General features: G+C 22.4%; 1 protein-coding gene across 1 annotated transcript; it reads right to left on the bottom strand.

The window, feature by feature from the left end:
- Positions 1 to 933: 933 nt before the first annotated feature.
- Positions 934 to 9,751, bottom strand: LOC142229142 (putative cytochrome P450 4d14). The gene is made up of 4 exons (XM_075299681.1): positions 9,506 to 9,751; positions 8,981 to 9,437; positions 4,621 to 5,198; positions 934 to 2,035 (listed from the first exon to the last, which is right to left on the bottom strand). The coding sequence occupies exons 1-4, from the start codon at positions 9,669 to 9,671 to the stop codon at positions 1,698 to 1,700; spliced, it is 1,539 nt and encodes a 512-aa protein (XP_075155796.1). The 5' UTR covers positions 9,672 to 9,751; the 3' UTR covers positions 934 to 1,697.
- Between the last annotated feature and the right edge of the window lie 8,564 nt (positions 9,752 to 18,315).

Here is an 18,315-nt window from a genome sequence, read left to right as displayed (position 1 = left end):
AATTTTTGACAAAATTTTCTATAGAAACAAACTTTTGACAATATTTTCTATAGATATAAAATTTTGACAAAAATTTCATAGACATAAAATTTTGACAAAATTTTCTATAGAAAAAAATTTTGATAAAATTTTCTATAGAAATAAAATTTTGATAAAATTTTCTATAAAAATAAAATTTTGATAAAACTTTCTATAGAAAAAAAATTTTGACAAAATTTTCTATGGAAATAAAATTTTTGGCAAAATTTTCTGTAGAAATAAAATTTTTGGCAAAATTTTCTATAGAAATAAAATTTTGACAAAATTTTCTATAGAAATAAAATTTTGACAAAATTTTCTATAGAAATAAAATTTTGACAAAATTTTCTATAGAAATAAAATTTTGACAAAATTTTCTATAGAAATAAAATTTTGACAAAATTTTCTATTGAAATACAATTTTTGGCAAAATGTTCAATAGAAATAAAATTTTGACAAAATTTTCTATAGAAATAAAATTTTGACAAATTTTTCTATAGAAATAAAATTTTGACAAATTTTTCTATAGAAATAAAAATTTGACAAAATTTTCTATAGAAATAAAAATTTGACAAAATTTTCTATAGAAATAAAATTTTGACAAAGTTTTCTATAGAAATAAAATTTTGACAAAATTTTCTATAGAAATAAAATTTTGATAAAATTTTCTATAGAAATAAAATTTTGACAAAATTTTCTATAGAAATACAATTTTGACAAAATTTTCTATAGAAAAAAAATTTTGACAAAGTTTTCTATAGAATTAAAATTTTGACAAAATTTTCTATAGAAATAAAATTTTGACAAAAGTTTCTATAGAAATAAAATTTGTAAAAAAATTTCTATAGAAATAAAATTTTGACAAAATTTTCTATAGAAATGATAATATTTTTGTGATTGAAACAAAAAAAAAACTTCCGTGTGAATATATGTATTTAAATATATTTATTAATTGGCATTATATAATTGGATTATTACAATTAGTATATCTATTCTATTTACTAACTAATTAAAAAATATCACATTGAATATTATTATATTTGGCTAGAAATAATTTGTGTTTTTCAAGTGCCAGCAGGTATAACGTTTGTTTTGTCATCTTATATAAATATTTCAGTAATGTGGGGGATAAATATAAATAAAGAATGGACGTATATTGTTATTATTGCTAAGATTATTGTTTTTCTTCTAATAAGGGGATCAATTCGGGTATAATTCGTATTATGAAGTTATAATAAAAAATATTGTAATACAATAAAATTTGAAATTATAATAAAAAACGTTGTAATAAAATTTTTAATAAAAAAATTTTTCAAAATTCATATACAGAAAATATTAATAAAATTCATTTTATTATCATATTTATTATTAAAATATATTTACCATTAAAATTAAAATTTCAGTTTAAAAAATATTAAATAATAAAATTAATTAATTATTTTTTTTTTACAAAATAAAATATAAATATATATAAAACAATAAAATCCTTTTTTTTTTTTCAATTGAATTAATTAATTTGTAATTATTATTGGTGGCTCATATTATCATATTCGCATTTAAAACAATGTCATTTAAAACTGAACTGTATCAATTATTTTTTGTATTTCAGAATAACATTATTATTTGAGTTAGTTTTTCCCCCTTATTTCACGAAGAGATGATTTAGAAATTTAAAGAACTTAATAAATGCGATGCTTTAAACCCAAATTAACACCAGTAGCTGAGCGTAATACCAAACTTACAATTGGTTCAAAATCTGGACCCAATGGTAATAGTTCGTAGTGGCGAATAACACAGGTCATTATCGATTTCATCTCTAGCATAGCAAATCTCTGGCCAATACAATTGCGTGGTCCTGCACTAAATGGAACATAGGCATAGGGATTAGTTTTCTCAGCTTGTATACCGGCAAAACGTTCCGGACGAAATTCATTGGGATATGGAAATAATTCGGGATCTCGACCAATTGCATATATAGACATGGATATAGTACTATTAGCTGGTAGAATTTGATCACCTAAACAAAACATAGAATAATATCATAAAAAATATTAAAAATCTTAAATGCATATGGAAAATATGCATCGCTTGCTGGGTTGCCACATAGAAATAATTTTGACAAAATTTTCTTTCTATAGAAAATTTTGTCAAATTATTTCTGCTTTGTCAAAATTTTCTATAGAAATAAAATTTTGCAAAAATTTTCTATAAAAATAAAATTTTGCAAAAATTTCCTATAGAAATAAAATTTTGCAAAAATTTCCTATAGAAATGAAATTTTGACAAAATTTTCTATAGCAATAAAATTTTGACAACATTTTCTATAGGACAAACATTTTGACAAAATTTCCTGTGAAAACAAAATTTAAAGAAAATTTTCTATAGAAATAAAATTATATTTCATGTTAGCCTGATACCGAAACAGGCAATTGACGTCCAAATGCATTATATCTAATTATACAATTATTTTTCGAGCTTTATAGACAGATATAGATTAAGATATAGATTGCAAAAATTTCTATAGAAATAAAATTTTGCAAAAATTTCCTATAGAAATAAAATTTTGCAAAAATTTTGCAATAGAAATAACATTTTGCAAAAATTTTCTATAGAAACAAAATTTTTCAAAAATGTCCTATAGAAATAAAATTTTGCAAAAATTTTCTATAGAAATAAAATTTTGCAAAAATTTTGCAATAGAAATAACATTTTGCAAAAATTTTCTATAGAAATAAAATTTTTCAAAATTGTCCATAGAAATAAAATTTTGCAAAAATTTCCTATAGAAATAAAATTTTGACAAAATTTTCTATAGGAAAAAAATTTTGACAAAATTTCCTTTGGAAACAAAATTTTAAGAAAATTTTCAATAGAAATAAAATTTTCTATAGAAATAAAATTTTACAAAAATTTTCTATAGAAATAACATTTTGCAAAAATTTTCAATAGAAATAAAATTTTTCAAAAATGTCCTATAGAAATAAAATTTTTCAAAAATGTCCTATAGAAATAAAATTTTCTATAGAAATAAAATTTTGACAAAATTTTCTATAGGAAAAAAATTTTGACAAAATTTCCTTTGGAAACAAAATTTTAAGAAAATTTTCTATAGAAATAAAATTTTAAGAAAATTTTCTATAGAAATAAAATTTTACAAAAATTTTCTATAGAAATAAAATTTTGACAAAATTTTCTATAGAAATAAAATTTTACAAAAATTTTCTATAGAAATAAAATTTTGACAAAATTTTCTATAGAAATAAAATTTTGCAAAAATTTTGTATAGAAATAAAATTTTGACAAAATTTTCTATAGAAAAAAAAATTTACAAAATTTCCTTTGGAAACAAAATTTTAAGAAAATTTTCTATAGAAATAATATTTTACAAAAATTTTCTATAGAAAAAAAATTTTGACAAAATTTTCTATAGAAATAAAATTTTGCAAAAATTTCCTATAGAAATAAAATTTTGACAAAATTTTGTATAAAAATAAAATTTTCACAAAATTTTCTATAGTAATTAAAATTTGAAAAAATTTTCTATAGGAAAAAAATTTTGACAAAATTTCCTTTGGAAACAAAATTTTAAGAAAATTTTCTATAGAAATAAAATTTTACAAAAAATTTCTATAGAAAAAAAATTGACAAAATTTTCTATAGAAATAAAATTTTGCAAAAATTTTCTATAGAAATAAAATTTTGCAAAAATTTCCTATAGAAATAAAATTTTGACAAAATTTTCTATAAAAATAAAATTTTGAGAAAATTTTCTATAGTAATAAAATTTTGACAAAATTTCCTTTGGAAACAAAATTTTAAGAAAATTTTCTATAGCAATAACATTTTGACAAAATTTTCTATAGGAAAAAAATTTTGACAAAATTTCCTTTGGAAAAAAAATTTTAAGAAAATTTTCTATAGAAATAAAATTTAGACAAAATTTTATATAAAAATAAAATGTTGACAACATTTTCTATAGAAATTACATTTTATCAAAATATTCAATAGAAATAAAATGTTGACAAAATTTTCTATAGAAATAATATTTTGACGAAATTTTCTATAATTTCTATAATTCTATAATTTAAATGCATTTATCGAAGGAAACCATTCCCAACCATTTTGGACAACATTTTCGCGTTTCCATACACCATACAAATAATCAGTAATGATAGGCTAATAAAAAAAACATAATATCATTACTTGTACTGCGGTACACTATATGTACTTCATACAGACAATCAGTCTAAATGCGCATCACAGATGATAAATGCATTTAGAAATAAAATTTTGACAAAATTTCCTTTGGAAATAAAATTTTGACAAAATTTTCTATAGAAATAATATTTTGACAAAATTTCCTTTGGAAATAAAATTTTGACAAAATTTTCTATAGAAATAAAATTTTGCAAAATTTTTTATTTTGTTTGGTAGGTTTTTGGTAAAATTTTCTCCATATTTGGTTAGATTATTGTTAGCTCGAGTGGCAACCGTGAACGCTTTATACGTGTTCAAAAAAATTGGATAAAGACAAATTTGCCTTTTTCAGAAATTTCATTTCAATTACAAGAAAATATTATATCACATATATTATGAACTTACCAACTTTTGTATCATCTTTGACCTCTCTACCTATTATGGGGACTGGTGGATATAAACGCATGCTCTCCTTTATAACACATTCCAAATACTTGAGTTCTTGCAAATCTTTCATTCGAATAGAAGTCTCTTTATCGCTACCCATAACGTTTAAAATTTCCTCAAATACTTTTCTCTGTATTTCGGGATGACGAGACAATAGATATAGAGTATTGGATATACCACTGGTCGTAGTATCATGACCCTCGAAAGTGAAAGTATCAACTTCTTCTCGTATATCGGCATTGGTTAGATATCGATCATCCACAGTAGCCTGTAAGAGGACATCCAGAAATGAGAGACGTTGTTTCATACCCACCGATTCATTGTCTTCGTCTTCTTCGTTTGAAGGTTGATTAAATCCCTCCTCGATGGATTTCTTTAGAGTTGCCCGTCTTTCTTCGATTAATTTCTCAGTAAAGGCATGCATTACACGAATATTTTTATGTAATTCCAGATAATATCTGGGTGCCAAGAGCATAAAATTGAAATCGCTATATCGAAGTGGATTCATAAAACGATACCATGTTATATAGGCTACACTGGAAGTACAATAAGATATTAAATAATTTCTATGAGTGTATATTTCACAAGATTTTATATAATAGGAGATGGGAGAAGGCAAGATTTCAAAATATCTTAAAGTCGCAAAGATCATAACTCGTTATCGTGATACTGGCAGTGTTGAATGCACGGTTGCCACTCTGGTCAAAGATAACAAAATTTTTAAAAAATTTCACCAAAAACTACTAAACAAACAATCTTATTTGGTCATTTCATTTATATAGACAATTTTGTCAAAATTTTATTTCTCTAGAAAATTTTGTTAAAATTGTATTTCTATAGAAAATTTTGTCAAAATTTTATTTCTATAGAAAATTTTGTCAAAATTTTATTTCTATAGAAAATTTTGTCAAAATTTTATTTCTATAGAAAATTTTGTCAAAATTTTATTTCTATAGAAAATATTGTCAAAATTTTATTTCTATAGAAAATTTTGTCAAAATTTTATTTCTATAGAAAATTTTGTCAAAATTTTATTTCTATAGAAAATCTTGCAAAAATTTAATTTCTACAGAAAATTTAGTCAAAATTTTATTTCTATAGAAAATTTAGTCAAAAATTTTGTTTTCTATAGAAGAATTTGTTAAAAATATATTTCTATAGAATTTTATTTTTATAGATAATTTTGTCAAAATTTTATTTCTATAGACAATGTCGGCAAAATTTAATTTCTATAGAAATTTTTATTAAAAATATATTTCTATAGAAAATGTTGTCAACATTTTATTTCTATAGAAAATTTTATTAAGAATTTATTTCTATAGAAAATTTTGTCAAAATTTTATTTTATAAAAAAATTGTCAAAATATTATTTCTATAAAAACTTTTGTCAAAATTTTATTTCTATAGAAAATTTTGTCAAAATTTTATTTCTATAGAAAATTTAGTTAAAAATTTTGTTTCTATAGAAAATTTTATTTCTATAGAAAATTTTGTCAAAAATTTTGTTTTCTATAGAAAATTTTGTTAAAAATATATTTCTATAGAACATTTTGTCAAAATTTTATTTCTATAGAAAATTTCGTCAAAATTTTATTTCTATAGAAAATTTTGTCAAAATTTAATTTCTACAGAAAATTTAGTCAAAATTTTATTTCTATAGAAAATTTCGCCAACATTTTATTTCTATAGAAAAATTTGTCAAAAATTTTATTTTCTATAGAAAATTTTGTTAAAAATATATTTCTATAGAACATTTTGTCAAAATTTTATTTCTATAGAAAATTTCGTCAAAATTTTATTTCTATAGAAAATTTTGTCAAAATTTAATTTCTATGGAAAGCTTTTGAAAAATTTTATTTCTCTAAACAATGTTGTCAATATTTTATTTCTATAGAAAATTTTGTTAAAAATATATTTCTATACAAAATTTTGTCAAAATTTTATTTCTATAGAAAATTTCGCCAACATTTCATTTCTATAGAAAATTTTGTCAAAAATTTTGTTTTCCATAGACAATTTTGTTAAAAATATATTTCTACAGAAAATTTACTCAAAATTTTATTTCTACAGAAAATTTAGTCAAAATTTTATTTCTATAAAAAATTTCGCCAACATTTTATTTTTATAGAAAATTTTGTTAAAAATATATTTCTGTAGAAAATTTTGTCAAAATTTAATTCTATATAAAATTTTGTTAAGAATTTATTTCTATAGAAATTTTGTCACTATTTTATTTCTATAGAAATTTTTGCAAAATTTTATTTCTATAGAAAATTTTGTCAAAATTTTATTTATATAGAACATTTTGTCAAAATTTTATTTATATAGAAAATTTTGTTAAAAATATTTTTCTATAGGAAATGTTGTCAAAATTTTATTTCTATAGAAAATTTTGTTCAGAATTTATTTCTATAGAAATTTTTGTCTAAATTTTATTTCTATAGACAATGTTGGCAAAATTTAATTTCTATAGACATTTTTGTTAAAAATATATTTCTATAGAAAATGTTGTCAAAATTGTATTTCTATAGAAAATTTTGTTAATAATTTATTTTTCTTTAGAAAATTTTGTCAAAATTTTATTTTATAAAAAAATTTGTCAAAATTTTATTGCTATAGAAAATTTAGTCAAAATTTTATTTCTATAGAAAATTTTGTCAAAATTTTATTTCTATAGAAAGTTTTGTTAAAATTTTATTTCTATAGAAAATTTTGTCAAAATTTAGTTTCTACAGAAAATTTCGCCAACATTTTATTTCTATATTAATTTCTATATATAAAAAAATTTGTCAAAATATTATTTCTATAGAAATGTTTGTCAAAATTTTATTTCTATAGACAATGTTGGCAAAATTTAATTTCTATAGACATTTTTGTTAAAAAAATATTTCTATAGAAAATATATAAATTTTTGTCAAAAATTTTGTTTTCTATAGAAAATTTTGCCAACCTTTTTTTTCTATAGAAAATTTTGTCAAAAATTTTGTTTTCTATAGAAAATTTTGTTAAAAATATATTTCTATACAAAATTTAGTCAAAATTCTATTTCTATAGAAAATTTCGCCAACATTTTATTTCTATAGAAAAATTTGTCAAAAATTTAGTTTTCCATAGAAAATTTTGTTAAAAATATATTTCCATAGAAAATTTTGTTAAAAATATATTTCTATACAAAATTTTGTCAAAATTTTATTTCTATAGAAAATTTTGTCAAAATTTTATTTCTATAGACAATTTCGCCAACATTTTATTTCTATAGATAATTTTGTTAAAAATATATTTCTATAGAAAATTTTATCAAAATTTTATTTCTATAGAAAATTTTGTTAAGAATTTATTTCTATAGAAATTTTGTGAGTATTTTATTTCTATGGAAATTTTTTCAAAATTTTATTTCTATAGAAAATTTTGTCAAAATTCAATTTATATAGAAAATTTTGTCAAGATTTTATTTATATAGAAAAATTTGTCAACATTTTTTTCTATAGAAAATTTTGTCAAAATTTTGTTTTTATTGAAAATGTTGTAAAAATTTTGTCAAAATTTTATGTCTTTGGAAAGCTTTTGAAAAATTTTATTTCTGTAAAAAATTTTGTCAATATTTTATTTCTATAGAAAATTTTGTCAAAATTTAATTTCTTCAGAAAATTTCGCCAACATTTTATTTCTATAGAAAATTTTGTCAAAAATTTTGTTTTCCATAGAAAATTTTGTTAAAAATATATTTCTATAGAAAATGTTGTTAAGAATTTATTTCTATAGAAATTTTTGTCTTAATTTTATTTCTATACACAATTTTGTCACTATTTTATTTCTATAGAAATTTTTGTCTTAATTTTATTTCTATAGACAATTTTGTCACTATTTCATTTCTATAGGAAATTTTGGCAAAATTTTATTTATATAGAAAATTTTGTCAAAATATTAGTTCTATAGAAATTTTTGTCAAAATTTTATTTCTATAGAAAATTTTGTCAAAATTTTATTTCTATGGAAAGCTTTTGAAAAATTTTATTTCTGTAAACAATTTTGTCAAAATTTTATTTCTATAGAAAATGTTGTCAAAATTTAATTTCTACAGAAAATTTAGTTAAACTTTTATTTCTATAGAAAATTTTGTCAACATTTTATTTCTATAGAAAATTTTGTCAAAAGTTTATTTCTATATAAAATTTTTTCAAAATTTTATTTCTATAGAAAAGTTTGTCAAAATTTTAATCAGACGAGGCGTCAATTCCAGGCGTTTGAGGCAACGATAGAGTTATCGATTACTTCCTTTGTGCCCCATAAATTTCTTGTAATCCACATCCTCACTTACCTTTTCAAAGCTTTTATATAAGCTATATCGGCATTATGTTGGGCATTTATTCCTACACCCAAGGCTGATTCAGCAATTATGTCCAGGGCAGCAGGACATACGGCTTGGTAAATATCAATTGAAGTCTTTCCATCAGCTATAGCCTTTAGCTTATTAACCATGGTTCGTGAATGGCGATCAAATATTTCCACAAATTGGGTAAGAATTTTAAAGTGGAACGTAGGCGTTATAATCTTGCGTCGCTTATGCCATTTGGAACCCGAACTGAGAAGTAGACCATTGCCCAGCCATGATGACAACATGTCATAGTAAAATGATTTACTAATTAATGTCTGGCTACTAAGAATGTGTTCGAAGAATTTTACATCTTGTACGAAAAAGACACATCTATAGAAAACCCATAAACGACATACTTTTCCATACTTTTCACGTACATGATTGTAAAATGTGAGGGAATCTACAAGAGAGGCACAAATTTTAACGACTATGACAAGTTTTTTTTTGTTGAGTTTTTCCTTAGGTTACCTTTTATATCAAGCCTTAGATATGGCAAACTATCACCAACTATTGGTAATGTATATTTTCCCCTAGGAAAATCGGAAGCTCTTACAATGTCATTAATCCTTTTTCTCACCATATAATCGAAGATCAATGTTAGAATAATGAGAAGTGCAATCAATTCCAAAAACATATTTGTCTATAGTATTTAGTTGTTTTTTGGTTGTAATTCTGTATTTCCTCTTTCTTTTCAGCTTGAATGAAATTTTTCGACTAACTCAAATTTATAGCAAAGCTTATCATATAGTTCACCATAAAGTGATGGTCATCTGTTTTGGCATGATAGATTCCGTTAAGATATATGTCAAAATTTTATTTCTATAGAAAATTTTGTCAAAATTTTATTTCTATAGAAAAATTTAAAAAAATTTATTTCTGTAGAAAATTTTGCAAAAATTTTATTTCTATAGAAAAATTTGTCAATTTTTTATTTCTATAGAAAATTTTGTCAACCTGTTATTTCTATAGAAAATTTTTGCCACAATTTTATTTCTATCGAAATTTTTGTCAAAATTTTATTTTTATAGAAAATTTTGTCAGAATTTTATTTCTATAGATAATTTTGTTCAAATTTTGTTTCTATAGAAAATTTTGTCAAAATTTTATTTCAATAGGAAATTTTGTCAAAATTTTATTTCAATATAAATTATTGTCAAAATTTTATTTCTATAGAAAAATTTTATCATAATTTTATTTCTATAGAAAATTTTGTCAAAATTTTATTTCTATAGAAAATTTTGTCAGAATTTTATTTCTATAGAAAAATTTGTCAGAATTTTATTTTTTTAGAAAAATTTGTCAAAATTTTATTTCTATAGAAAATTTTGTCAAAGTTTTATTTCTATAGAAAATGTTATCTAAATTTTATTTCTATAGAAAATTTTGTCAAACTTTTATTTTTATAGAAAATTTTGTTAAAAATTTTATTTTTATAGAAAATTTTGTTAAAAATTTTATTTCTATAGATAATTTTGTTGAAATTTTGTTTCTGTAGAAAATTTGGAAATTTTGTCAAAATTTTATTTCTATAGAAGATTTTGTCAAACTTTTATTTTTATAGAAAAATTTCAAAATTTTTAATTGTATAGGAAATTGTATCAACATTTGATTTCTATAGAAAATTTTGTCAAACTTTTATTTCTATAGAACAATTTTGTCAAAATTTTTAATTGTATAGAAAATTTGGTCAAACTTTTATTTCTATAGAAAAATTTGTCAAAATTTTATATCTATAGAAAATTTTGCCAAAATTTTATTTCTATAGCAAATTTTGCCAAAATTTTATTTCTATAGAAAAATTTTGTCATAATTTTATTTCTATAGAAAATTTTGTCAAAATTTTATTTCTATAGAAAATTTTGTCAAAATTTTATTTCTTTAGAAAAATTTTGTCAATTTTTTTTTCTATGGAAAATTTTGTCAAAATTTTATTTCTATAGAAAATTTTATCAAAATTTGTAATTCTATAGAAAAATTTGTCAAAATTTTATTTCTATAGAAAATTTTGTCAACATTTTTAATTCTATAGAAAATTGTGTCAAAATTTTATTTCTATAGAAAAATTTGTCAAAATTTTTAATTCTGTAGAAAATTTTGTCAAAATTTTATTTCTATAGAAAATTTTGTCAAATTTTTTAATTCTATAGAAAATTTTGTCAATATTTTATTTCTATAGAAAATTTTATCAATATTTTTAATTCTATAGAAAATTGTGTCAAAATTTTATTTCTATAGAAAAATTTGTCAAAATTTTTAATTCTAGAGAAAATTTTGTCAATATTTTATTTCTATAGAAAATTTTATCAAAATTTTATTTCTATAGAAAAATTTGTCAAAATTTTTAATTCTAGAGAAAATTTTGTCAAAATTTTATTTCTATAGAAAATTTTGTAAAAATTTTTAATTCTATAGAAATTTTGTCAATATTTTATTTCTGTAGAAATTTTTTTAAAAATTTTTAATTCTATAGAAAATTTTGTCAAAATTTTATTTCAATAGAAAATTTCGCCAAAATTTTATTTCAATAGAAAATTTCGCCAAAATTTTATTTCTATAGATAATTTTGTCATAATTTTATTTCTATAGAAAATTTTGCCAAAATGTTTAATTCTATAGCAAATTTTGCCGAAATTTTTAATTCTATAGACAATTTTGTCAAAATTTTATTTCTATAGAAAATTTTGTCAAAATTTTAAAATTTGGTCAAACTTTTATTGGTATAGAAAAATTTGTCAAAATTTTATTTCTATAGAAAATTTTGTCAAAATTTTATTTCAATAGAAATTTTTGTCAAAATTTTATTTCTAAAGAAAAATTTTGTCATAATTTTATTTCTATAGAAAATTTTGTCAAACAGTTTTTTCTATAAAAAAATTTGTCAAAATTTTATTTCTTTAGAAAAATTTTGTCAAAATTTTATTTCTATAGAAAATTTTGCCAAAATTTTATTTTTATAGAAAATTGTGCTAAAATTTTATTTCTATAGAAAATTTTGCGAAAATTTTAATTCTATAGAAAATTTTGCCAAAATTGTTAATTCTATAGCAAATTTTGCCAAAATTTTTAATTTTATAGACAGTTTTGTCAAAATTTTATTGCTATAGAAAATTTTGTCAAAATTTTATTTCATTAGAAAATTTTGTCAACATTTTTAATTCTATAGCAAATTTTGCAAAAATTTTTAATTCTATAGACAATTTTGTCAAAATTTTATTGCTATAGAAAATTTTGTTAAAATTTTATTTCTATAAAAAATTTTGTCAAAATTATATTTTTATACCCTCCACCATAGGATGGGGGTATATTAACTTTGTCATTCCTTTTGTAACACATCGAAATATTGCTCTAAGACCCCGTAAAGTATATATATTCTGGGTCGTGGTGAAATTCTGAGTCGATCTGAGCATGTCCGTCCGTCCGTCTGTTGAAATCACGCTAACTTCCGAACGAAACAAGCTATCGACTTGAAACTTGGCACAAGTAGTTGTTATTGATGTAGGTCAGATGGTATTGCAAATGGGCCATATCGGTCCACTTTTACGTATAGCCCCCATATAAACGGACCCCCAAATTTGGTTTGCGATTGCTCTAGGAGAAGCAAATTTCATCCGATCCGGCTGAAATATGGTACATGGTGTTAGTATATGATCTCTAACAACCATGCAAAAATTGGTCCACATCGGTCCATAATTATATATAGCCCCCATATAAACCGATCCCCCGATTTGGCTTGCGGAGCAAGGCCGTATTCAGGGGGGTGGATGAGGGGGATCAAACCCCCGAAATGAATGAATATTTTTATATAAATAAACACAGCCAAACACACATGTGTAAATGAAATGGCGCAAAACCTGCGAAAAGAACCTGCCTAATTCAGCGATGGAAGCACTGGGAGAGTGCAATAAAGAGATATTTCCAAACGTGCATATTCTTTTAAAAATTTTGGTCACTTTGGCAGTTACTCAGGGATGGAAACTACAATTTTTAAGAAAGTACAAAACAGGAATTTTTTGAGCGGAAAGGTACTTGTTACTAAATTTCAACAAAAATTTCACTGGAAAATTATTGTCAAGAGACTAAATTTTAAAGAAAATAACATTTTGACAAAATTTTCTATTTAAATAAAATTTTGCAAAAATTTTCTATAGAAATAAAATTTTGCAAAAAAATCTGTAGAAAAAAAATGTTGCAAAATTTTTTCTATAGAAATAAAATTTTGCAAAAATTTCCTATAGAAATAAAATTTGTACAAAATTTTCAATTGAAATAAATTTTTGACAAAATTTTCTATAAAAATAAAATTTTGGAAAAATTCTATATAGAAATAAAATTTTGACAACATTTTCTACCGAAATAAAAAATCGATAATATAGAATCACATTCTTTTTTCGACTAAAACATTCTTGAAGTTCAATAAAATCCGGTTTTTGACTATGTCTTTTACAAAATCGAGATGTTCTTCCCACATGAACATGTTTGTTTTGCCATATTTGTAAAAGACTATTAGCAAATAAGGTTGATAAAGACTTTCTCAAAATATTAAAGTATTTTGACAAAGCTATTGTACCATAAATCTGATATCGACTCAAAAATGTCTACACAAAAGGTACTAAATCATTGGCGGGGGTACTACGGTACTGACCGGGGTGAAAAAGTATTGAAAAAAGTACTATAGTACTGCATTTTCCATCCCTGCAGTTACTACGTACTCATCCGAACTTTCATTTTCAACAATGAAGAGATTAAAGACGTATCTTAGAAATTGGACTAGCGAGAGTAGACTCAATGGATTGGCATTAATGTCGGTTCATCGCCGAATAAATGTGCCGACTGAAGAAGTAATTGATTTATTTGCTGCCCAAAAAGCCCGTCGGCTCAATTTAATATTATAAAAATATTGTATACATACCTATGCATAAATAAAATTTTCTACACATGAGATTATATGAATATTTTTTTTTTAAGTTGAACCCCCCCCGAATTAAAATCCTGGCTACGGCCTTGTTGCGGAGCCTCTAAGAGAAGCAAATGTCATCCAATCCGGCTGAAATTTGGTACATGGTGTTGGTATATGTTCTCTAACAACCATGCCAAAATTGGTCCATATCGGTCCATAATTATATATAGCCCCCATATAAGCCGATCCCCAGATTTGACCTCCGAAGCCTCTTAGAGGAGAAAAATTCATCCGATCCGGTTGAAATTTGGTGTTAGTATAAGGCGACTAATAACCATGCCAAAATTGGTCCATATCGGTCTATAGTTATATATAGCCGATCCCCAATCACACACAATTGGTCCATATCGGTTCATAATCATGGTTGCCACTCGAGCCAAAAATAATCTACCAAAATTTTATTTTTATAGAAAACATTGTCAAAATGTTATTTCTATAGAAAATTTTGTCAAAATTTTATTTCTATAGAAAATTTTGTCAAAATTTTATTTCTATAGAAAATTTTTTCAAAATTTTATTTCTATAGAGAATTTTGTCAAAATTTTATTTCTATAGAAAATTTTATCAAAATTTTATGTCTGTAGAAAATTTTTTCCAAATTTTACTATAGAAAATGTCAAAATTGATTTTGTAAAAATTTTATTTCTATAGAAATTTTAACCTAATTATATACGTATTTAATCGGCCTTGTTTAGTTTAATATATACCACGTATGGACTATGTGGTATATATTACGGTGTTAGGAAGTTTTAAGATACCTTGCCATCGGCAAGTGTTACCGCAACCCAAGTAATTTTATTGTGGATAACAATCTTCAGTAGAAGTTTCTACGCAATCCATGGTGGAGGGTACATAAGCTTTGGCCTGGCCGAACTTACGGCCGTATATACTTGTTATAGCTAATCTTATAAAAATTATATTTTTATAGCAAATTTTGTCAAAATTTTTAATTCTATAGAAAATTTTGTCAAATTTTTTTTCCAACTGATAAATGTTGACGGCCTTCGGTCGGGGTTTAGGACTTTCTTCTATAGACAGATTGAGATATAGGCTAATGCGTTTCCAAAGTGATTGATCAAAACTGGTGGATACAAATAGGTGGACCGGTTTATCTCTTTACACTTAGTGTCGGTCTTTGTGAAAATTCCATTTTCGGTGGACCGGTAGAATCAGTTTTTTTCAATGCCTCTATGCCATCTTTCGGTTTTTATATTTTCATTGAAAAATTGCCAAGTTAATGTCAGATTTAGGGAAATACATCTGGAAAATGCATTACAATAACAAATTTCGCTAATATTACGAAGATTTTTCTAACAGAGAAACAATTTCATAAATACAATGAAAATGTTCATTACTGTAATGAATTTCCTATGTAATAAGAAGAAAGTTCATAATATTAATGAACATTTTCCTAATCCAAATTTTCGTTGTGTCTCAATTTTGATGAAATTTTCTTTCTGAGTCTTTAATTTTCTTCTCTGTATGTCATAGGAAAACTTGTAAGAGACTTATCTTTGAATCAATTTCCAACATTCTTATGTGGCCAATTGTGCCATCGGCATAGTCACAGTATATATGCGATATATTTTGTGCATGTACATCGTAGTTAAAATGCAATATAAAGTATTTACCCATGTGAACAAATATAACTATGTTTGTAAATAGATTTTCATATCGAGTAATTTGAACCGTATATAAAAAGCACTAGTCCGGGTTGTGGTTAAAACGAGCTAATTGTGTTTTGTGACAATATGGTAAACTACAATATTGTTTTATTTTATTATTTATTTTTACAAAAATTTTTAAAGCAAAGATTATGAACTTTCTTTTAATTAAAATTTCTTTATTTTTAAGAAATTTGTCATTACTATTGCCTAAAATTGGTGTCCTATAATATGAGACAGGTTAAATATGTTTTTCAGAGAACCTTGTGCGAATTTCGAACTTAGAAATTTTTAAATTTTTTTTTTCAAATTTTAGTTCATACACGGACGTAAAGGACTGTTTGGGCGTAAAATTATATGTTTGGAACTCAAAATTTTTTAACACAATATTTTTAAGTGCAAGCATATAATGTTCATAAACTAGCATAACATGTTTGTTAATATGTTAGAACATAATATGTTTGGGACATAAAATGTTTGTAAATATAATATGCTTAGATGCAAACATATATTAATTTGTTTGTTAATATGTTAGACCATAATATGTTTGGGACATAAAATGTTTGTAAATATAATATGCTTAGATGCAAACATATATCAATTTGGAAATAGCCTATCAATATATATGTGTTTAGAAAGAGAGACATAATATGTTTGAAAAATACAAACAATATTTTGTTTGGACCAATCCTGAAAATATATATGTTTGAAGCAAAATGTGTTTGGGGTTTATGTTGCAGAAGCGATTTTTTTAAGGGTGTAATCTTCCAACGAAGGTCAATATATTTTCAGTGTATTTTGTGCGAATTTCAAATTTAGTAAAATTTTATAAAACTTTTTTCTCAATTTAAGTTCATGTCATTAAAGCAAGCAAGGAAATAATTTAAAAAAATATCTTACATATGTTAAAAATTTTATTGAAAACTTCAATTTTTCATGATTTAACATACACTAAAAAAATTAACTATAGAAATATTCGTTGATTTTTTTTTCTGAGGTTGTGTCACATCTTATCAGGTATAAAACATTTCTCATAAAAATTTTGAGATCTTAAGATTGTTGTTTAGCTCTTTTTGCTTTTCAACGCCTTATCAATTTGTGCGCTCTTCTTTTGGGATAGCACAACAAAAATACTACAGACACTTGAAAGCTTTAGATAATTAATTTATATTTGTCATTTTTATACCCTACACCACTTATGTGGTCAAGGTACAATAACATTTATGAACGCCTATATTTACCTAGAAGGCTTTGAATTTCTTCCTGATTTTCAAGAATTTGGCTTAGCAGTGTGGTCATTCGAAAAAAATTGATATCAAGCTTACATTTGTCATTCCAAGTTTGGCACAAGATTATATTTTTGATGTGTTATGTGAACAGTACATATAAAAAAATTATGAAATTGTTCGTTAATAGTATGAATATTTTCTCATTTTCATTCACGGTGAAAATTTTGTCAAAATTTTATTTCTATAGAAAATTTTTGCAAAATTTTATTTTTATAGAAAAATTTTGGAAAATGTTATATCTATAGAAAATGTTATTTTTATAAAAAAAAAAAAATTTGACAAAATTTTATTTCTATAGAAAATTTTCTCAAAATTTTATTTTTATAAAAAAAAAATTCTCTAAATTTCATTTCTATAGAAAATTGCCTCAAAATTTTATCTTTATAGAAAATTTCGTCAAAATTTTATTTCTATAGAAAATTATTGCAAGATTTTATTTTCATAGAAAATTTTTATAAACTGTTAATTCTAAAGAAAATTTTGTCGCAATTATATTTCTAAAGATATTTTTTTTTGAAAATTTTATTTCTATAGAAAATATTTGCAAAATTTTGTCAAAATTTTATGTCTATAGAAAATTTTGTCAAAATTGTAGACATTTTTCCGAAATTTTATTTCTATAGGATATTTTGTCAAAATTTTATTTCTGTAGAATATTTTGTAAAAAATGCATTTCTATACAAATTATGACAAAATGTTATTTCTACAGAAAATTTTGTAAAAATTTTATTTGTCTAGAAAATTTTTTTCGAAATTTTATTTCTATAGAAAATTTTGTCAAAATTTTATTTGTATAAAATATTTTTTCGAAATTTTATTTCTCTAGAAAATTTTGTCAAAATTTTATTTCTCTAGAAAATTTTGTCAAAATTTTTTTTGTATAGAAAATTTTGTCAAAATGTTATTTCTATAAGAAATTTTGACTAAATTTTATTTCTATAGAAGTTGTTGCAAAATTTTACTTCTATAGAAAATTTTTGTCTTTAGAAAATTTTTGTCTATAGAAAATTTTGTCAAAATTGTAGAAATTTTTTTCGAAATTTTATTTCCATAGAAAATTTTGTCAAAATTTTATTTCTATAGGAAATTTTGCAAAATTTTATTTCTATAGAAAATTTTGCCAAAATTGTATTTGTATAGAACATTTTGTCAAAATTTTATTTCTATAGAAAATTTTGTACAATTTTATTACTATAGAAAATTTTTGTAAAATTTTATTCCTATAGAAAATTTTTGTAAAATATTATTTCTATAGAAAATTTTGTCAAAACTTTGAAACAATTTTATTTCTATAGAAGTTTGCGAAAAATTATTTCTATAGAAAATTTTGCCAAAATTGTATTTCTATAGAACATTTTGTCAAAATTT

The sequence above is a fragment of the Haematobia irritans genome, chromosome 3, assembly GCF_050003625.1.
Source record: "Haematobia irritans isolate KBUSLIRL chromosome 3, ASM5000362v1, whole genome shotgun sequence".
Lineage (NCBI taxonomy): Eukaryota > Metazoa > Arthropoda > Insecta > Diptera > Muscidae > Haematobia > Haematobia irritans.
This window is presented reverse-complemented; position numbering and strand designations above follow the sequence as displayed.